The 20,478-nt window shown below is 36.4% G+C and overlaps 1 protein-coding gene across 1 annotated transcript in view; it reads left to right on the top strand.

The window, feature by feature from the left end:
• The first annotated feature begins 1,603 nt into the window (after nucleotides 1-1,603).
• Nucleotides 1,604-20,478, top strand: part of IPO7 (importin 7) — a 46,540-nt gene continuing 27,665 nt past the window's right edge. The window contains exons 1-4 of the mRNA XM_015077360.3: nucleotides 1,604-1,869; nucleotides 12,415-12,496; nucleotides 16,082-16,235; nucleotides 17,677-17,835. Coding sequence (XP_014932846.1) covers nucleotides 1,786-1,869; nucleotides 12,415-12,496; nucleotides 16,082-16,235; nucleotides 17,677-17,835 — 479 coding nt within the window. The 5' untranslated portion in view covers nucleotides 1,604-1,785. The remainder of the gene's footprint in view (nucleotides 1,870-12,414; nucleotides 12,497-16,081; nucleotides 16,236-17,676; nucleotides 17,836-20,478) is intronic.

Here is a 20,478-nt window from a genome sequence, read left to right as displayed (position 1 = left end):
TTTATTTTTAAGTAATGTTAAGATGTAGACCCAATGTGGGGCTTGAACACACGACCCCAAGATCAAGAGTCACATGCTCTTCCAACTGAGCCATCCAGATGCCCCAGGGAGAAGAAATTCTCAAACAGGTTGTATCAGTACACTGATGGAGCTAACAACAGGTTATATTATGGAAATTTTATGACCTTTCACAATTTAAGTAGCTTATGTGAGCCTTGATTCTTCATTTGTAAATTAGGGATAATTATGTAAACCACACTTCCAGGCACAGTGGTTGGCATATAAGGGATATTAATATTGCAAAGTCCACTATTCCAGGGAAAGACTTTTGTGCCCCCTTTTCTCCTTTTTTGCAAACTGAAAACAATAAGTGATTTTTTAACAAGTTGCATTTAAAATTTATGATTCATTTTAAGGATATATGTTTACCTAACTTTATTATAATCAAGACAGTTATGAAAGGAAATTACTCAAAATATCACCATCCTAGAAAATAACTTCATTTGCCAGCTTTATTTCCCAAGTCTTTGTCCATGTTATAAAGCCATATCCTCACATAACTGTTTCTGTGTTGTTACAAGGTATATTATGTATATATATATATATATATACATATATTTTTTTAATTTTTGTTTTCAACGTTTATTTATTTTTGAGAAAGAGAGAGACAGACTGTGAGCAGGAGAGGGACAGAGAGAGAGTCGGAGACACAGAACCCAAAGCAGGCTCCAGACTCTGAGCTGTCAGCACAGACCCTGATGCAGGAATCCACCAACTGTAAGCCAAAGTGGAACGCTTAACCAACTGAGCCACCCAGGCGTCCCAAAGTATATGATATTTGTAATTTTTAATGCCTGTGAAATATTTAACTGACTGAATTCTTTTAATTTGCTTAACAATTCCTATATCACTCGACATTTCTCTTGAAAGGCAGAGTGATTCAGTAAAGAGAATGAAATCTTTTAAAACAGAAACATCCTAGGTTTGAAATCCTGGGTGAACTTCTTACTACCTAAGTGACCTTGGGCATCTTATTTAACTTTTCTGAAACTGTTGCTTTAACTGTTTTAAAGAAGGTAGTGTTCCAATAGGGATTATGCTCTTATTCTGCATTTACAGTTGATTTATAGAAAGTTCCTACCAAAATTTGGATACTCCATAAAAACCATATTTTTAATATTTGGTAATCATAAATATGTAATGTTATAATATCTTTTACACATAAATCAGATTTAATCTTTTGTGTTATTTCCTTAAGATAAAGTCTCATTAATGGGAATAGTTGGGGCAAAGATTATGAATACTTTTATGGCATCTAGAAACACATCTCAAACTGCTTTTCAAAAGATTACCTTCAATTACAAAGCTACTAGCAATGGATTGCATCATACATTGCATTAGATTCACCTCACAATCACCAGAGGTATATTATTATGGGAAATCCTTGGGTTTGTTTTAATTTTTTTTACTGTGGAGTTTGAACATTTTCCCTTTTTGAAAAGCAAGAGTTGCCTGTAGGAGCAACAGTTCAGGGCCACGTGGGATGTGGAAAGCTCACGAGGACTACGTCTCCCAAGGTGCCCCGCGGGCGCGCCGACAGGAAGTGGCTGGAGCATCTCCCGCCTCCACGCCGAGGCGAAGAGGTTCTATCCGGGGCCTTGGCGCTTCTCTTTCCTTTCGCGCCGGTTGCCGCTGCGGAGCGCGGCAGGTCCATGTGCGCAGTGAGCGGCGCTATTCCTGGCCCAGTAGCACCCGAGCTCCGGGTTTGACCGAGTCCGCGCTGCGATGGACCCCAACACCATTATCGAGGCCCTGCGGGGCACCATGGACCCAGCCCTGCGTGAGGCCGCGGAGCGCCAGCTCAATGAAGTAAGGACGCCGGGCGGGCGGTGGACTGTGGCAGGCCGAGCCCTCCGGGCCTGGCCAGAAGCGCGGACGGCGTCGCTGAGGGGCCCAACTGGAGGGGTGGGGCGGGAACCTAACTGCGACTGCCGCGCCGGGGCGCCTCAGACTGCTGCGGTGGTGGCGGCGGCTAAGGCAGCCTTTGCGTCGGATCCTGAGCTGGGCCTCTGGCTGCGGTCAAGGCATGAGGAGCCGGCTGAGGCGAGGCGGGCGTGACGGGCTGGACACATGGCTGGCTCGGGTGGCCGGCCGCCCTCTGGCTCATACCCAGCTCGTTCCTCGCGCCCAGGAGGGGGCGAAACTCGCTGAAAGGTTTTTCAGACGTTTCCGGGAGCATTCTCGCTGGCGTCGGGTTTGGAGGGGCTCCTGGGAATGCAGAAGCTGGTCCTTTGGGGGCTGCGCCTGTCATCCTGTCACTTAAGTGGGCTGATCGGTGATCGGCACAACTTTCTTCTCTGCGACTGAGCTGTTAGGGAAAGCTTTCAGAGGCAAGCCCCCTCTTTGGCAGGGCGAGGGTAGTGCTGGATACCAGTCTGATTCACTGCTCTTTTACTCTAATAATGCCTCAGTCGGGGAGGCAGGACAATGTAGTAGAAAGTCAGGTGAAGTACACCCTTCTAGGTAGAGCTGAACCACTAATTTTCTTGACTGACCTTGGGCAAGTCGCTTAACCTTTTAATGCTGAGTATCTCCCATTCATAACATCAGGCCACAGGGTTGCCGTGACGGTCAAGTGAGACAATGTAAGGCCGAGTGCCTTGAAATGTGCCAACCTCCATATCAACTCGCTCATGACTGGTTCCTTTTTTCTCCCTTATTTTCGAGGGACCACCCTTTGGAAAACAGCTTTAATATGTGGGCATACTATTGTACTACCTTAAGTTTCATTATTTCTAAATCAATGCAAGTTTTTATATTTTAGTGAGTATTTTAAAGGCTTCTTAAAAGGACCCCTGTAATTCCTATGCCAGTTAATAATTGTCTTTTGGTATACTACTGAGTGCAAGCTTTAGTGAAGTTCAGTGTACATTTATTTTTAAACGGAAAAAGAAGTCCCTTTTTAAAGTAGAAATTCAGTTATTTTATGCTCCTCTTAACTGGTAAGTAACTTATTTAAAAACATTACTTATTATTGACTTTGCAGAAGCCACAGGAATATTCCTAACAGGACATCATCAGTGTACAATGCTATGTCAGAGATCTCTGCCCTCAAGGAACTTGTGTTTTAAGAAGACCACCCACAGAGTTTAGACAAATAAAGTGTAAAATTATTTCAAAATAAAAAAGTTAAATTTTTTTTTTAATGTTTATTTATTTTGAGAGAGAGAGAGAGAGCAAGCACGTGAGCAGGGGAAGGGCAGAGAAAGAGGGAGCCAGCACAGAGGAAGCCACACATATGGTGAGATCATGACCTGAGCGGAAATCAATAGTTGGTTGCTTAACTGACTGAGCCACCCAGGCACCCCTAAAAAAATTAAGTCTTACGTATATAAATGAGACCATCATTAGATCATACCAAGAGTGATGCTCAAGTTGTTGTTTTTTTTTTAAAGATGTTTTTAAGTATTCTCTCCACTCAAGGTGGTCCTTCAACCCACAACCCTGAGATCAAGAGTCCCGTACTTCACCCACTGAGCCAGTCATGCCCCAGTGCTCAAATTTTTAGGCTCAAAGTCACCTTGGGAGGAGCTTAGATTTCTTTTGGATATAAAATAATGCACTGAAACAAATTCCCATATTGAACCATTATGAAACTATGGAGGTAGTTATGGATCACTTTTTATTTTGATTTATTTTTGTGATAGACACAGGTTAAGATTAACATTTTGTTTATGAAGTATTAATACATGTGTAAGTTTAGGCACTCTAAAAGTTCAGTCACAGTGATTTCTACTATGACTTTATTATCCTGCCAAAACATGCTGTGTGTAATTATTAATTTTAAAAATTACTATTTGAAAAAAAAAGTTGATTCCCTAATAGAAAAATTTGAAATTCATTCATTCTTCAAGCAGTTATTAAATGTCTGGTTATATATGCTGACATTTTGCAATTGAGACCTAGGATAAATATTTCACAATCTGATTTTTGGAAGATGAATAATCAAAATAGTATTCATAGCATTTTTTACTTAACTGTTAAGCTTCTTTTAGAGTTTTGGAATACTTTGGAGTAGTGAACACTGCTTTACTGTGAAAGAAAATTTGGTGTCTAGCCTGTATTTCTGTAATTGTTAGCTGTTTACATTTTGCAAATTTCTTTCAATTATCACACCTCGATTTTTTAGTAAGTTTCCTAAGGTAACTTTTCTTTTAATTAGAATATTCTCATCTCTAGTCTTCATTCCACTTTAATGAAGTGTTCCCATTTGAATACTTTCTTGCTTTGACTTTTTTTGTGGCAGAACCTTAATTTAGGAAATAGATTCCAGATAAGTCTTGAAGAAGCTTGACTGTAGCAAGAATGAGGAAGTAACATTTTATTTCCATCAGGCTCTTCTTGATTTTGGATAAGACAGGATGAAGCAATCATTCCATACTGGTTTTTGTTTTTTTTTTCAGCAAGTTATATTTTGGTTCATTTTCATTAAAAGAAAAAGATTGACATTTGAGTGAATCTTTTCAGCTAAGTGAAGTAATCACGAACTGTAAAAATTGTAAATGTTATCAAAGTATTAATAGTGCAGATAAAACAAAAACAAAGTGCTCTTGCCTCGCAGTGATTACACTTAACTGTTTCATCTGTGTGGAACCTCTTTTACTCAGTTATCTCTCATACTTGTTTTCTTACTTCCCTCTATCATTGTTCAGCTGTCTCCATATCACTAAGGAGTTCCCCTGGCTATGACACCCCAGACACACTATACCTCCCTTAGTTTATTTTTCTCTGTAACACTGGTTTGTCATACATATTTTACTTATTCTCGCCAGTATAATTTTCAAGTTTCATGAGGTGAGGAATTTTTGTCTTTTGTCACTGCAATTCTTTGATTTGTTAGTGTTAGGCTTTACTGACTTTATTATGACAGATAACAAACAGTAAGACTTTAGCTGTTATACCATCTCTCATTAGAGAATTTTTTAGAGTATTTATATGTTTTTTATATTTCATATAGATAAAATTAAGAAATTTCCATGAGACTGCTGGAGACCACAGTAAGGAGACTGTTTTTTGGCAGATATTTTCAAGACACATTTTAGTATTCACCACTGATTTACACTGTAGCCTGGCACGAATTTTGATCCTTTTTTTTTTTTCATTGCTGTTATAATTTTGGACTACATTATCATGTCTCAATTTGAAATTTCTTCATGTAACAAACTTTGCCTCAAAGACTGGAGAAAACCATTAAAAAGTACAAGCATTCTTGGAAATATAATTGAAAACCTCCTTAGTTATTTGATTTTTTTTTTTTAAACGATGAAGCATTTTGCACTAATTGGAGGATCTTAGTTAGGAAAGTTATTTAACTTCTAAGCATCATTTTCCTTATGTACAAAATAAAAGTAGTAATAGTGTGTATATCATTGTGTCATGTGAGTTGATGCATGTAAAAAATTCAGCAAAGTGCTTGGAACCTGCTAAGTTCTCTCCAGGTTATTTGAACCACTGCATCAGTGCCAATTGATTAACCACTCTACCACACTATACATTTTATTTCTTGTCTCAGTCTAACTATAGTAGTTTCATATTTTAGTGGAAAATGGAGAAAGAATACAAGTACGTATTTGGACACTGAGATTGTTAGTAGATAGCATTATTGTATCATGAAAATTGGCACAATTATAAGCACAGTGCCTGACACTCAATGGACTCTCAGTAAATATTTTGTTGTATGCATGGAGAAATAAGAACTTGAATAATAGCCAGAAATGTCTTGTAATCTTTAAAGTAGATTTGTGTACAGGAAACTCATTTGACATGTGAATTATATACTTTGAGATTGACTTCTATAGATCTAGAAGTACAGTTCTAAAAAATTTTAGGAAATTAAAATATATGACATTTGGTATTTATTCATTCAACATTAATTATTTGTTATGTTTCCAGAGACTCCTACTTCCTACTCTTGCTCTCAGAAAAACTTGTTTCTTCCTTTATAAGATAAAGTTAAGACATTTGTGAAGGTTTTTGGCAGATTATTATAATAGACAAAGTCTCTGCCGTTCTTTCTGCTTTAGCTGCCAGTGTTCTTCAGTGGAAACCTTTCCATATAAACCTTTGCTCATGCTACTCATTCCTCCTATTAAGCTCTTATAACCTAAAAATGAAAGTTTTCCTGTTCACAAATCTCATCAATACCATCTTAAATGCCATCTTTTCCTACTCTGACCTTCTGTGGTACTTTGTAAACTCAAAACTCACCTTTTTAATACCTAGTTGTGTATATTCTTAAATTTTAACTATTTTAATTTTATTTGAACTAGATGGTTGCTGTCTTTTCTACTCTAAAAGTGCATTGACTTTGAACTTAATCTCCAATGAGAATAAAATCTGTAGATGAAGATTTTTTTTTTTTTTTAAATCTTCGGAGTATTAGTTGAGCATAGATGTTCAACAAATAATTGCTTCTGTTATTTTTAAAATATTTGGAAGAGGGCCACCTGAATGGCTTAGTCGGTTAAGCATCTGATTTTTCGTTTCAGGTCAGGTCATGATCGCATGGTTGTGGGATCCAGCCTTCCTTTCCTGCTGTCTGTCCGTCTGTCACGTGTGCGCGTGCTCGCTCGCTCTCTCTCTCTCTCTCTCTCTCTCTCTCTCTCTGTCAAAATAAATAAACTGTAAAAATATTTGAGGGGCGCCTGGGTGGCTCGGTTGTGTTAGACTTTGGCTCAGGTTATGAGTTCCAGCCCCACGTTGGGGCTCTGTGTTGCCAGTGCTGAGCCTGTTTCGGATTCTCTCTCTCCTGCTCTCTGGCCTCCCCCTCATGCTTTCTTTCAAAATAAATAAACTTAAAAAAAATTTGAGTGACTATCATGTGGCAAATCCTATCTTTAATGCTGGAGATCTGATACCATACATAAGACAAAGTCCTCACTCTCATGAAGTTTACATTTGAACTTAAGTTTTAAATGTAATGTCAGGAAAATTTTTTTGAAACGTTTATTTAGGATGACAGCTTCCAGTCTGGTGTATTTAATAGCAAATGTCTTTGTGGTAGGTACTGAGTTAAGTAGATGGAAAGATTCTTGATTCCTACCTTTCTGGAGTTTCATAGTCAACACGGCCCTCATAACACATGTGGTTGGACTTACAGTAGAGCTATGTGTAAGTTTTGGATAAAGATACTTTTAAATCTGACTTTGGTTAAGGCAGATAGAATCTAAGTATCAGTATCCCTTCCCCTCTTACACTTGCAGCAAGAAAAATTGCCATAAGTAGAATTAGAAAGCTTACCTAGGAGCATTTTAAACCTTCAATTCCTAAGCTTAATGTGCTATAAAATGGTCATGTGATAGACATCCTGTTTCTCACATTCGTTATGTGAAAAAGTAAGTGGACTTAGCTTTGATATGTTTCTTGATATTTTGTGTTTATCTTTTAAATACATAAACTACCTGAGTCACTTCTAGGGTTTTCACAGATGATTACAATTACTAGTGTAAGTGATAAATTTTTATTTATAAATGGTGAATTTGATTGTTTAATTAAAGGACTTTTGAAATGTTCAATTAATGAAAATCTTAGATCTGGAAAAGTGCAAACTGATGGCATGTTTATAGGACAATTTGGCATGTCTAGAAATTCAGCAAAATACTTATGAGAATAAAATATGTGTTTTTGGAAGACAGAGTTGTCTGTACTCTGAGCAGGTAAAATTCCTTAATTAGGAATATCTCTAAGTAGATACTCTTCTGAATTTGGGAGAGGGAAAGTCTCTGGATACTTTGGCTGTTAGATAGGAAGTTATTCAGTGACACAGCATGTTAAAGATCTGAAAGAAAGATATTGCCATATTAACGTTTATAAGAAAAATTTCTTTTTCAGATAGAGTAGATGCATATATTATTTTACTTATTGTTTGCTTCTATCAGTGGCACATTAATGATATTTGATTTAAAGTGGGTTTTTTTTTCTTTTGGTTATAAGTCCTTTATAATTAAGTTTTTTAAAACTCCTTAGTGGGAAAGCATTTATGTATTACCGCTATTTAATGAAAGGCTGGAAGACTTAGTGAAGAGCCTCAGACTGGTCCTGATTCCATCACTATGATGATGTAACCTCACTATGCCTAATATTTCAGGTAGATAAAATCGGGATATTTGTCAGATTCTCTAGTAAAACAGAAAAGTTAGAAATCCCTTTGCTCTTGAAATTATCTGGCTGTATTCATTTATGTATTCTGATGTCACAGTGCCCTTATGCCCATCTTTTTCCTTATAAATAGTGTTAAGTACAGTAGCTAATTGAAGGTCTTTCAGATTGCATTCCACTGGAGAGAAATAATAAAAAGTTACCTCTTAGAGTTAGCTTTAAAAGATATTGACATTAGGTAATTACATTGGAAAATGTAGGTCTAGAGGGGAAACTGATATTGGAGAAAACATGGCTTAAATTTTAAGTTGGGTTTGAGGAGCTGGTAAATATCAGAGAGAAAATGTGTAGCAGGCAATAGGGAATGTGGAATTGAAGGTTAGGAGAGAAAGCAACAATGGAAAGGAGACTTTTCTTGGTGAATTGAGAGGGAGGGAGTGTCATCTGGAGGTGTAGGGTGGACTGGAGGGCTTCACTTTTGGCCATTCCTATTTTTGGAACTTTGAGAAACAGAAAAAAGGAGACTGGATAATTGTATATAAAAGGAGGAAGCCAAGAAAAGGAGTTTTAAGTAAGAAGGTTGGTTGTGGGTAATTTCGTTTCCTTTTTACTTCAATGATTAGTTTTTCTACGAGTCAACACGAATTACTTATGTATTAAGTAAAAAGCTATTAGAAAAAGAAAGGGTTGTTATTTTTAAATGAGGGAGGTTAAAGCAAAATTTAGACTTTTTTGATGGAAAAAGCGTTTAAAATATTGGTAACCTTACAGAAAACAATTTTCTGAATACAGAGTTAGTGAGTAGAAAGCTAGTAAGGGGGTGGGGATAAGATTGTAGGTTAAAGGGTCTGGCGAAATTTGTTTATGTGGGTATGTGTAATCATTTTTTCCTTTTGTAAAGTTAGACTTACTTGGGGAAGTGGGGGAAGCTGCCCCTAGAGTAGAAGTTTTTCAGGCCTGTTATTACCTGTTATAATAATAGCTTTCCACCTGTGATGTTTTATATTCATTTATCCTAGAATTAAATCCTTGATACTGCTTCAAGACCTTATTATCTTCCTTATCAGGTTGTATAAAAATTTCAAAAAAAGTTCACACTTAACTAGATCTTGATGTCACAATTTATTCATTTTCATCTTTCATTATTGTCTTTCATTCTCCTAATAATCTCTTGAACATAACCCATACTTCTTTTCTTTTTAAAAATCCCACCCCCCCATCTCATCTCTATGGGTTTAAGTCCTTTTGGACCTAACTCAAAATTTTACGTCGAAATAGAATTAATACCCCAACCTACCTTATAGTGATCTTTTATCTCTGTAGTGTCTGACACATCGTAAGTACCAATAGGTGGAGTGGAGTTAAAGGAAATGGAATTCAGGTTGTGGCTTTTGAAAAATTTTGATGAAATGGGTTTAAGGGTGAATGTTGAATTGTCTGGGTTGATGACAATGAGAAGGTAAGAAGTTGTCTTGAAAGGTAATTTTGTGTTGTGGTTAGCAGCTTTTAAACTTTAGTATTAGCCGGTGTAGCTCTACCTAATGATGTATGATGACCCATTTGTTGCTTCAGTTCTTCTGGTTCTCTGATTGCTGGAAACGAGAAGCTTGAAGAAGGGCCTATAATTAGTGTCAGCATCTCTAACTCATACTCTAAAAGATTTATTGTAGCATCTTGAGGCCCATATCAATGTTTGCCAAACTGTTGAGAGTGATAACATAATTACTCAGATTTTATTATTTTTTTTAAGTTTATTTTGAGAGAGAGAGAGAGAGAGAGAGAGAGAGAGAGAGAGAGCGCGCACGCGCGCGCGCATACGCATACCCAAGGGGGGGGAGGGAGAATTCCACGCTGGCTCAATATCAGCTCAGTGCGCAATTTGGGGCTCAAACTCAACAAACTGTGAGATTGTGACCTGAGCTGAAGTCAAATGCTTAACCAATTGAACCACCCATGTACCCCAATTACTCAGATTTTAAAAGGTTTTTGTGATGAAGAATGAGGCTAGTGATTAAAAGGAGGTTTTCCTGTTTGAACAGTTAAAGTGTATCTTTATTTGATCTCTGTTTTACAGTTGTACCAATCCATGGTCTTTTTTTCCTTCATTTTAAAACTTTATTGAGGTATAATTTACATGCCATAAAATACAACTATTTTAGGTGAAACTCAGTGATTTTTATTTTTAGTAGATTTAGCAAGTTGTACAACTGTCACCACAATCTAGTTTTGGAATATTTTTGTTTTCTCAGTAAACTCCCTCCTTCCAGTTTAATCTTGTATCCCAGGTCTAGGTAATTGCTAATCTAATTTTGCTCTGGATTTTCTTGAGAATGTCATGTCTGATATTTAGTATTACTTTATGTCTATTTGTTACCTTCTTTGGGAGGATACAAGGCATTAGGTATTTCAGCTGGATGGAAATTTGTACGGGGGCAGGTATATAAATATAAATGTCCCAGGTTGAGTTTGCTTGTGCTGTTTCTGCTGTCAGAAACATCCTTTTTTTTTCTTACCACGTGGTCTAGCTCAGTTGTCTGAAAGGAACACTTTTTTTCCTCACTTGCACTTCTGAGATATGTGCTTGTGTTTCTGAAGGCAAAGTAACTTAAAGAGTAATAAAATAAGCATTTATTTTCATGGTTCAGTTTTTTTTATAACTTGAATTCAACCACTTAAAGTATCCAATTCAGTTGTTTTTAGTATATTCAGAATTATGCAACCATCACCACAAACTTTAGAACATTTTCATCACCCCAAAAAGAAACTCTGTGCCTGTTAGCAGTCACTCTCCATCTCCCTCTCTGCCCCCTGCCAACTCCCAGTCCTGGAGTATTGGCATCTTTCACACAATATATATATATATATTTTTTTTAATTTTTTTTAACGTTTATTGATTTTTGAGACAGAGAGAGAGCATGAACAGGGATGGGTCAGAGAGAGAGAGGGAGACATAGAATATGAAACAGGCTCCAGGCTCTGAGCTGTCAGCACAGAGCCTGATGCGGGGCTCGAACCCACGAACTGTGAGATCATGACCTGAGCCGAAGTCGGATGCTTAACCGACTGAGCTACCCAGGCGCCCCTCACACAATATATTTTTAAGGTTCACATATGTTGTAGCATGTATCCGTACTTCATTTTTTTTACTACCAAATATTTAATCATTATGTATGGGTAAGCCACATTTTGCTTGTCTATTCATCAGTTGGTAGACATGGGTTGTTTCCACTTGAGGGCATTATAAATAATGCTGCTGTTAATGTTCAGGTAAAGGTAGTCTTGCCTTTTTTGTAGTTTTGGTTTTTTTTAGAGAGAGAGAGAGAGAAAGGGAGAGTGGGTGCGTGGGTGAAGGGCAGAGGGAAAGAGAAAATCTTAAGCAGGCTCCATGCCTCGCATGGAGCCAGATCCCACGACACTAGGATCATGACCTGAGCTGCAATCAAGAATCGGACACTTAACCGACTGAGCCGTCCAGGTTCCCCCAGTTCTTTTTTAGAAAACCAGAAACAAATATGACAACTTTAGGAGTCTTTAACTTTTTTGTACTGTTAATGAAAGTGACCAGGGTCCATAGTATAAACTGGAAAATAGAAAATGTGTGAAGAATAGCTTCTTTATAATCCTACCACCCAAGATACAACTATAGTAGCATTTTGGATATATTTCATTATTTTCTGTGTATGTTGCACTGGAATTTCATATAAGTGTATTAAATAATCCTATAGTTTGTATACTACTTTTATCATATGTTCAAAGCTATTGATTTTTAACTTTGTATTTAAATGTAACATGCATACAGAATAGTCATAAAGGTACAGTTGATTAATTTTCACAAACTGAACACACTATGTAAAATAGCCATATTCAGAAATAAAACATTATTAGCCCCTTGTAAACCACTTTCCAGGCTGTTAATTTTTACTGATTTCGTTTGTGTGTAGCCACTTAGTAGAACATCTCTACTGGGAAATTATTACTGAATTGGGGAAATAGACATTACCGAGGATACGGTTTTTGAGCTGTTGGTGCCAGTGTAGGTTAAGAATGCTAGTTGGGATAAATGGGAAGGCAAATACAAACATCCAAAATATTTTAGGAGGTAGGTTATTAAATTTTTCTTTTAGTTCATAGTTGGTGAGTGATGGGAAATAAGGCTGGGACCAACTTCCAGGTGGGTAGCCTTTTGTGCCAAACAGTGGAATAAAGTACTGAGAATATTTATTTGCAGAAATTTAAAACCTGTTTTTTTGTTTGTAGGCACACAAGTCTCTGAATTTTGTTTCAACACTGCTTCAGATTACTATGTCGGAACAACTGGATTTACCTGTGAGACAGGCAGGCAAGTTACTAAATTATTTTCTTGGGTTTATGTAAGTCATTTATTTAAAAGGTTGATAGTTGAATAGCAGAGGTATGTTGGGATGGCCCTTCATTGATTTTCTTCCCTGAAACTTGGTTTGCCCTCTTGTGTTTACTACAAACAGCTAGTGCCTTGATACTTGGTGGCAGAAAAGAATGTGATATTTCCTTGAATTAAAAGAGAAGCTAAAAAGAGAAATTGATAAGGTTTATTAAAAGATTGTTTATTCCCTGTTTATTTGCCCAGTGGATGATTCTAAGATACAAACCTCTTTGTTTATCAGTTGTTCCTTTAATTTTTGCCTTTATTTAAATCATTTAAAAAAATACTACAGTAGCCCTCACTTATCCATGCTGGATACATTTTAAGACTCTCAGTAATTGCCTAAAACTGTGCATAGTACCAAATGCTATATATACTACATTTATTTTTATACATACATGCTTATTGATAAAGTTTAATTTGTACATTAGGCGAGTAAGAGATTAGTTACAGTAACTAATAAAAATTAGAGCAATTATAACAATATACTCTAATAAGAGGTATGTGAATGTGGTCTCTCTCAAAATACCTTCTTTTCCTGTACTTAACCCTTGTGATGGTGTGAGAAGATAAAATGCCTGTGCAATGAGATGTGGTGTGGTAGATGATGTAGGCATTTTGACATGATGCTAGGCTACTGTTGGCCTTCTGGTAATACGTCAGAAAAGATCATCTCATCTGCTTCCTGACTGTGGGTGACCGCGGATAACTGAAACCACAGAAAGTGAAACTGCAGAAGTGGGGGGGACTACTGTATTTCTTAGTTCCAGTTTCAACAAGATATTGAGCAATTCTCTCAGTACCAAATAGTGTGTGAAAATGTGGTACACTATTTCTGATATTAGCTGTTAGTATGCAAAATAATGGAATTCCCATCTTTAGGGTCCTGTTACTTAATTTATTTGCAGATGTATTAATTTTGTTATAGGAAATATAAAATACTAATAATTGCACCATTCTAGGAAAACCAGTTATATTCTGGTATTATTTCTTGCTGTTCTTTTTCCCTACATCAATTTCGTTAAATTTTTTTTTGCTTCATTTAATGTATAGTAATCATTTCCCTTTTCTTCACATAGTGTTAGTTTTAAAACTTATATTTCAGTGGCTACATAATTTACCATAATGTGCCATAGGCAGTGAACCATTTCTCAATTGTTAGCATTTAATCTTAGATTTGTTTCATTAACAATTGTATTCCCAGTACCTAAAATACTGCCTGATACACCAAAAGCAATTAAAAAATAAATGAATGCCTATAAGTTTATTATTTTTTACAATATTGGTATATAAGTAGCACAATAATAGAATATTTTTTATGTTTATAAAATATAGTGATTTCACTGGACCCTGGTCAGATGTAAATCTTTATTTTAACTGTCCTTTCTCTTTTACCAGTGAAGTTGGCATTTTCCCATTCGGTTATTCTTTTAAATAAGAATCTTTGACTTTAAAATATGAAATTTTTACTTAAGATGTTGAAAGTGGCATTTAGGGGCCTTAATATTTTGAGACATGATTATGTGCATTAACAAAATTAAATTGTGCTAGAAAGTTGTTTAGTATGTACAAAACCAGAAGCAGCCAAACTGTGGAATTAGTAAAAATTTTAAAATATAATAACTACTTTAAAAGTTGCATTCTTATAATAATTGAATGATCCTGGGGCACCTGGGTGGTTCAGTCACTTAAGCATCCGACTCTTGATTTTGGCTCAGGTCATGATGTCATGGTCCTTGAGTTCGAGTCCCATGTTGGGCTACACACTGACAGTACAGAGCCTGCTTGGGATTCTCTCTCTCTCTCTGCCCCTTCTCCATGTGCACGTTCTCCTTCTCTCTCAAAATAAATAAACTTAAAAAAAAAAATTGAATGCTACTCTTTAGTATAGGGCATATGGTGATAGCAGCTGCTAGAGTGTATCAAGTCTTAATTTTAATCTTTGTTCTGTTTTGGAAGAATCAAAATTCTGGAAATAGTAGTAATCTAAAATATGTTACATATACTGAGTCTGTGGTTTTTTTTTTAATTATTTATTATTATTATGTTTTTGAGTAGGGGAGAGGCAGAGAGAGAGGGAGAGAGGATCCCAAGCAGGCTCCACACTTAGCATGGAGCCCTAACTGGGGCTCAGTCTCATGATCTTGAGATCACAACCAAAATCCAGAGTCAGATGCATAACTGACTGAATCACCCAGGCTCCCTGAGTCAGTGTTCTTTATTGTAGATGTAGTTTGTCTTAAAACTTTTGTTGAAGGGTATTTTAATGTGTAGTATTAATCTCTTTTGCAATACTAAGGGTATTTTAATGTGTAGTCTTAATCTCTTTTGCAATACTTTTAAGGCGGGATATTATTTTAATTCCCAAGATAAACAAAGTAGAATGTAAAAATCATAGATGTATTAGTTATCCTTATTCAAATAGGTGTAAAACTCCAGGTAAGTGTTAATTACTAATCAGAGAAGAGCTGGTATTTTTTAGAATTTAGTAATTGATTAATTTTGAATAATTTCCCTTTCCTGTACATCTTATGCATTTGTGATTGAAGGTTCTCTCATGGGAAGGGGAGGACTGGATTAAAAGCACTGTTAGCAATCTAGTTCATGTTAACTAGCAATGTTCAAGATAGCAGTGTGATCGGTAACACAAAATAGGTAATCTGTAATTTTTGAACATAGCAAATTCTCCCATAAAATAAAATGAATTTGAAGTAGTACAATTGCATATTAATGAAATACTTAAATTTGTAGACTAGAGATTTTTATACTATAATTTTTCTGTGATAAAAATAACAGCCTTTGTACGTCTTAGTTTGGGCTGCTGTAACAGAATACCATAGACTGCATGACAGAAGTTTATTCCTCACAATTCTGGAAGCTGAGTAGTCTTAAGATCAAGAAGCCAGCAGATTTGGTGTCTGATGAGAACCCACTTTCTGGTTCTTAGAACCTCACATGGTGGAAGGGGAAGAACCTCTAGGGTTTCTCTTTTAAAGGCATTAATCACCTACAAAAGGCCTCACCCCTAATGCTGTCATTTAGGGGGTTAGGATTTTGACATAAACTTGAGGGGGGCCACAAACATTCAGTCTATAGTAGTGTTACTAATTGTAGAAGCTATATTGGTATGTGTATGTGGTTTTATCTTTAGAGGCTTCGTTTAGAAAATTGATAAGGTGAAATTAAATAGCTTTCCGACAGAAAACAGGATAAAAAATATTAGGAATAAATGTGATGTAAAAAGTCTTTAGCAGTTTTGTTTGTATAGTGTGTTTATTTCCAGAGTTCTCTAAGGCTATATGTTTAATAATAACTTTATGGATCATAACAGTAGCTAAGAATTAAACTTGTATTTTGATTATCAACTTTTAAAATAATAGAAGGCAGTATTTTGTTTTTAAAAAAGGATAGCTTTACTGACAGTGGTTGGTCCGAAAGAAATAAATTGAGGTGTGGACACTTATAGGGGTATTCACAATGCTTTCACAGTAAATACTGTTGTCAAATTTATCTACATTTTAGGTGTTATCTATTTGAAAAATATGATAACACAGTATTGGCCTGATCGGGAAACAGCACCAGGAGATATATCTCCTTATACTATTCCAGAAGAAGATCGACATTGTATTCGAGAAAATATTGTAGAAGCTATTATCCACTCTCCTGAGCTCATCAGGTATATGTATATTTTTAAAACTTACCCATTGTTGCAGGTATATAATTTGTGGAGTTTGGGAGGGGGTCTTTCCAGAACATAAAAACCTGTCTTTTTTTAAATTTTTTTTATTTTTTATTTTAGAGAGAGAGGGAGAGAGCGCGCGCAGAAGCAGGGAAGAGGGGCAGAGGGGGAGATAGAGAATCTCAAGCCCCTGCTTCGGGCTTGATCTCACATAACTATAAGATCATGACCTAAGCTGAAATCAAGAGTCAGGTGCTTAACTGACTGAGCCACCCAGGTGCCCCTAAAAACCTGTCATTTTTATAGCAGTAAACTTAACAAATGCTGTTACAGGCAGATTTCTTTTTATTTAATTTTCTTACTGTGATTTTTACAGTTATAAAACCTAAAGGTTTTAAACTTACTGTAAAACTTGTGAAACATAGTGTGATCAGGTGGACACAGGTAAAAGAAAACTTTAGAATGCTGTCATATACGTTATATTTTATAGTCTTGGTTGTTGGTTTTTTTTAAGTTTATTTATTTTGAGAGAGACAGAGACATGTAAGTGAGGGAGGGGCAGAGAGATGGGGAGAGAAAAATCCCAAGCCGGCTCCATGCTGCCAGCATAGAGCCCAATGTGGAGCTCAAACTCACGAAACCGCCAGATCATGACCCAAGCTGAAACCAAGAGTCGAATGCTTAACTGACTGAGCAACCCAGGTGCCCCATATTTTATAGTCTTGATATTTAAAAGCTCTTATTTTTATATGATTCTGCAGAATTTTTAATGAGAATAACTATGTTCTAAATGAAACTCGTCAGTTGATGATGGGGTGAAAAATAAAAAAATAAAATCACCTGTATTAAAAAAATTTTTTTGAAGGGGCTCCTGGGTGGCTTGGTCGGTTGGGCAGCCGGCTTTTGGCTCAGGTCATGATCTTGCAGCTCGTGAGTTTGAGCCCCGCGTCTGGCTCTGTACTGACAGCTCGGAGCCTGGAGCCTGCTTTGGATTCTGTCTCTCCCTCTGTCTCTACCCCTTCCCTGCTTGCATTCTGTCTCTCTCTGTGTCAAAGGTAAATAGACATTAAAAAAATTTTTTAAATTTTTTTATTTTTGAGACAGAGGCAGGGGAGAAAACAAGGGAGGGGGCAGAGAGAGGGGGAGCCACAGAATCCAAAGCAGGCTTCAGGCTCTGAGCTATTAGCACAGAGCCTGATGTGGAGCTTAAACCCACAAACCACAAGATCATGACCTGGACTGAAGTCAGACGCTTAACCGACTGAACCACCCAGGGGCCCCCAAATCACCTTGTAACATTTGTTGGGTTTCTTTTAAATCAGTAGGAACAGGTAGATTTTGCTCAGTGGCTTACTTTTGTCTAAACAGCAATTTTCTTGGAGCAGAATTTTATCTAGGTAGCATTTCTTCCTCTTTATTGTTTATTTTTGACTTTCAGGGTACAGCTTACTACATGCATTCACCATATCATCAAACACGATTATCCAAGCCGCTGGACTGCCATTGTGGACAAAATTGGCTTTTATCTTCAGTCTGATAACAGTGCTTGTTGGCTAGGAATTCTTCTTTGCCTTTATCAGCTTGTGAAAAATTATGAGTAAGTGTTTCTCAATTCCTACAGAGATTTGAGAAGTAGGAAAAGCTTGGAAATTTTAAGGTAGTCTGTTTGAACATCTAAAATTACATTTGGTATATAAATATTAGTGAATTATATGTTGGTTTTAATTCAGTATTTTCTTTTTGAAATAGCATTCTTATTTTAATTCTGCAATTGCTTCTGTTGATTCAACTAAGAAACTCCTTGTGCCCTTTTTTCTTGCTATGTTTCCCTATTCAAAAACTGAGTTATCTTTAATTCCTCAATATGGGCTCATCAATTTGTGCTGATTAAAGGCCTAAACTAAACATGAGCTTTTTTAAAATGTGAAGGGTAGCAGAGTACTTTGAGCATTAGAGCTCTTTATTTAACTTCTGGCTTTCTGTGAATTTTTTATCTTAATTTGGGGTCTTGATAAGATCCTTTAAGAAAGATATGTTGAAACTTCATATGATCATTTGTAATCATTGTATTTTGAGGAATCCTGTTTCAGTGTTTGCATATTTCAACAAATTATAGTTCATATAAGTAAGTAGTATCAGTAAGACACATTTTAGGTTAAGGGATCATTTTAGATTTGGGGTTAGGGATGAGAAAAAATACATAACCTTGGAAGTTGAGGCATAGCACTAAAGGTGGTAAGCCAAATGTTGAAGGGATTATCTCCAAGTGTATAGTGAAAGTAATGAAATTTTTAGGCACTTAAAAGTTTTGACACTAGAAAATTATGAGGAAGGCATGAGGAACACTTAACACCATGATGGTGGCTTTATTTCCAGTCCTAACAGCTACACAGATGCCATTGTGAGCCCTCTAATTCTGGGGCTTGTAGTTAGCCTCCAATATAAATACCCTTTTTGGGTCCCAGCTCAAAGTAGCTGATGAACTGCTGCTTTTCTTCTGAGCAGGAGAGAAATATACCATTTACAGCATTGGTACTGGTGTTTTCTTGTGTTCCCACCAGCTACCCATCTTCCTGCTAAGGAATGTTCCAGCTGTTGCTCCAACCTCTGTCAGAGTGCCAGTTGTTGTAGTTCTGGTAAGTGAGTGATTAAAATGAGAGAGAATAACAATAATCTGTTATTGTCATTGAGGAGGTTCAAGTCTCTCCTGTCCTATAATCTTAGCAGGAGAGAGCGTGACAGGGATTTTTTTTTAATGGGAGACATAGGAGGCTGCTACAGTATTGGAATTCCAGTTCATTTTCCGCCAGTGTTGGTTGTGGAGCACAAGGTGTTCACAAGGGATCTGTGTGGACTGAAGCAGTTCTAAGAAAATTCATGGAGAAATTGGAAGTTGTGGTGGTCTTCAGGAGCATAGATCCTCAGGAAATGCTTGTCAGTTGAAGGAGCACAGAAGGAGCATTTGAAGAGGAAAGCATGTCACACCATACGGAGTAGTATGAACAAAGAAAGGTACAGAGGTGGAAATGAGATACTGTCTTTAGTGGGTAGTGAGGAGACCACTAAATGGTATGGATAATTTCTGTTGAGAGGTGGGGGATAATTTTGGTCTGGTAATTGGGACCATGTTAAAGAGAGTTTTGAATGCCATGATGGAGAATTTGGATGTGATCCTTTTAGATGCTGATATACCATTGAAGATTTTTTTTGTTTGTTTTTTAAGAGAAAAGTGATGGACTAGTACTTAGGATTTCTGGTGAGCCTGGCTCACCAGATTGTCACATTGTAGCCTTGTGGTAGTCCGCTTTTATTAGTGTCATATTTTCATGCTTTCAGGAACTTTTCAGGTCTTATGGGATAGTGATTTGTTTCCTATCATAATTATTTTCACATACCAGTTAGTTTAGATTAGTAACTAATACCATCTAACTTCTAGTCCTCTCCTTGATATTGAGAGGGAGGTAGGAAAGAAGAATGTGTAATATGAAATGGGTAGTCAAACCCTCTTAATGTGAGTGATCATCTGGGTTGGATAAGTGGAGAGAAGCACCTAATATAGTTCTACCTTTATTGTTAAAAGGAAGTATTTTTTTTTAAGGAAATATTTTCTATAATTACTGTAGTTTATATAATCAGATTGGAGAGTGCAAATGGCTTCCTTTCATAAACTGTTGTGGTTTTTTTGACTCAACTGTGCAGATAATGTTTTAAAATGTATGCTACATGTAATTTCTTAGCACATTAAAATAGTACTTAAAATAACGTCAGTTTATTGTTTAATAGTCTCTGTTATTAGTGAGAACATTTGTCTTGGTGTTTTTTTATTGTGAGCAATTTACTTTGGTTCTAATTTCATCCAGTAGGGAAAAAGAATCTGGCTTTTTTACCTTTATCTTTTAAAAATGTGCTCAAATATTCAATTCTTAAATACATTTTCTTCCTTCAGGAAGGCTACCAGTAGATAAAACTGGAGTCTGGTAGGGAACACCAATTTAAAGTGGTTTAGATTAATCTGAAAAGATAAATTGTGTCTTTTAGAATAATGACTTAACAACTAGTCTGTATTTTGCAGAGCTTTTCTTCCTATTCCTTAATGAAGCTGGGGTGTCTTTCCTATATTTCTAGTCCATTAAGTTATTTAAAATTTTTTTCATTGAAGCATATTTGACAACTTTTTTAAGTTGAAGTATAGTTTAATTTTTTAAAAAACCAACAGACCTTTTTAAATAATACTGTTAAA

The sequence above is a fragment of the Acinonyx jubatus genome, chromosome D1 (assembly GCF_027475565.1).
Source record: "Acinonyx jubatus isolate Ajub_Pintada_27869175 chromosome D1, VMU_Ajub_asm_v1.0, whole genome shotgun sequence".
Classification (NCBI taxonomy): domain Eukaryota; kingdom Metazoa; phylum Chordata; class Mammalia; order Carnivora; family Felidae; genus Acinonyx; species Acinonyx jubatus.
Note: the sequence above shows the minus strand (reverse complement) of the source record. Positions and strands in the feature narration are given on the sequence as shown.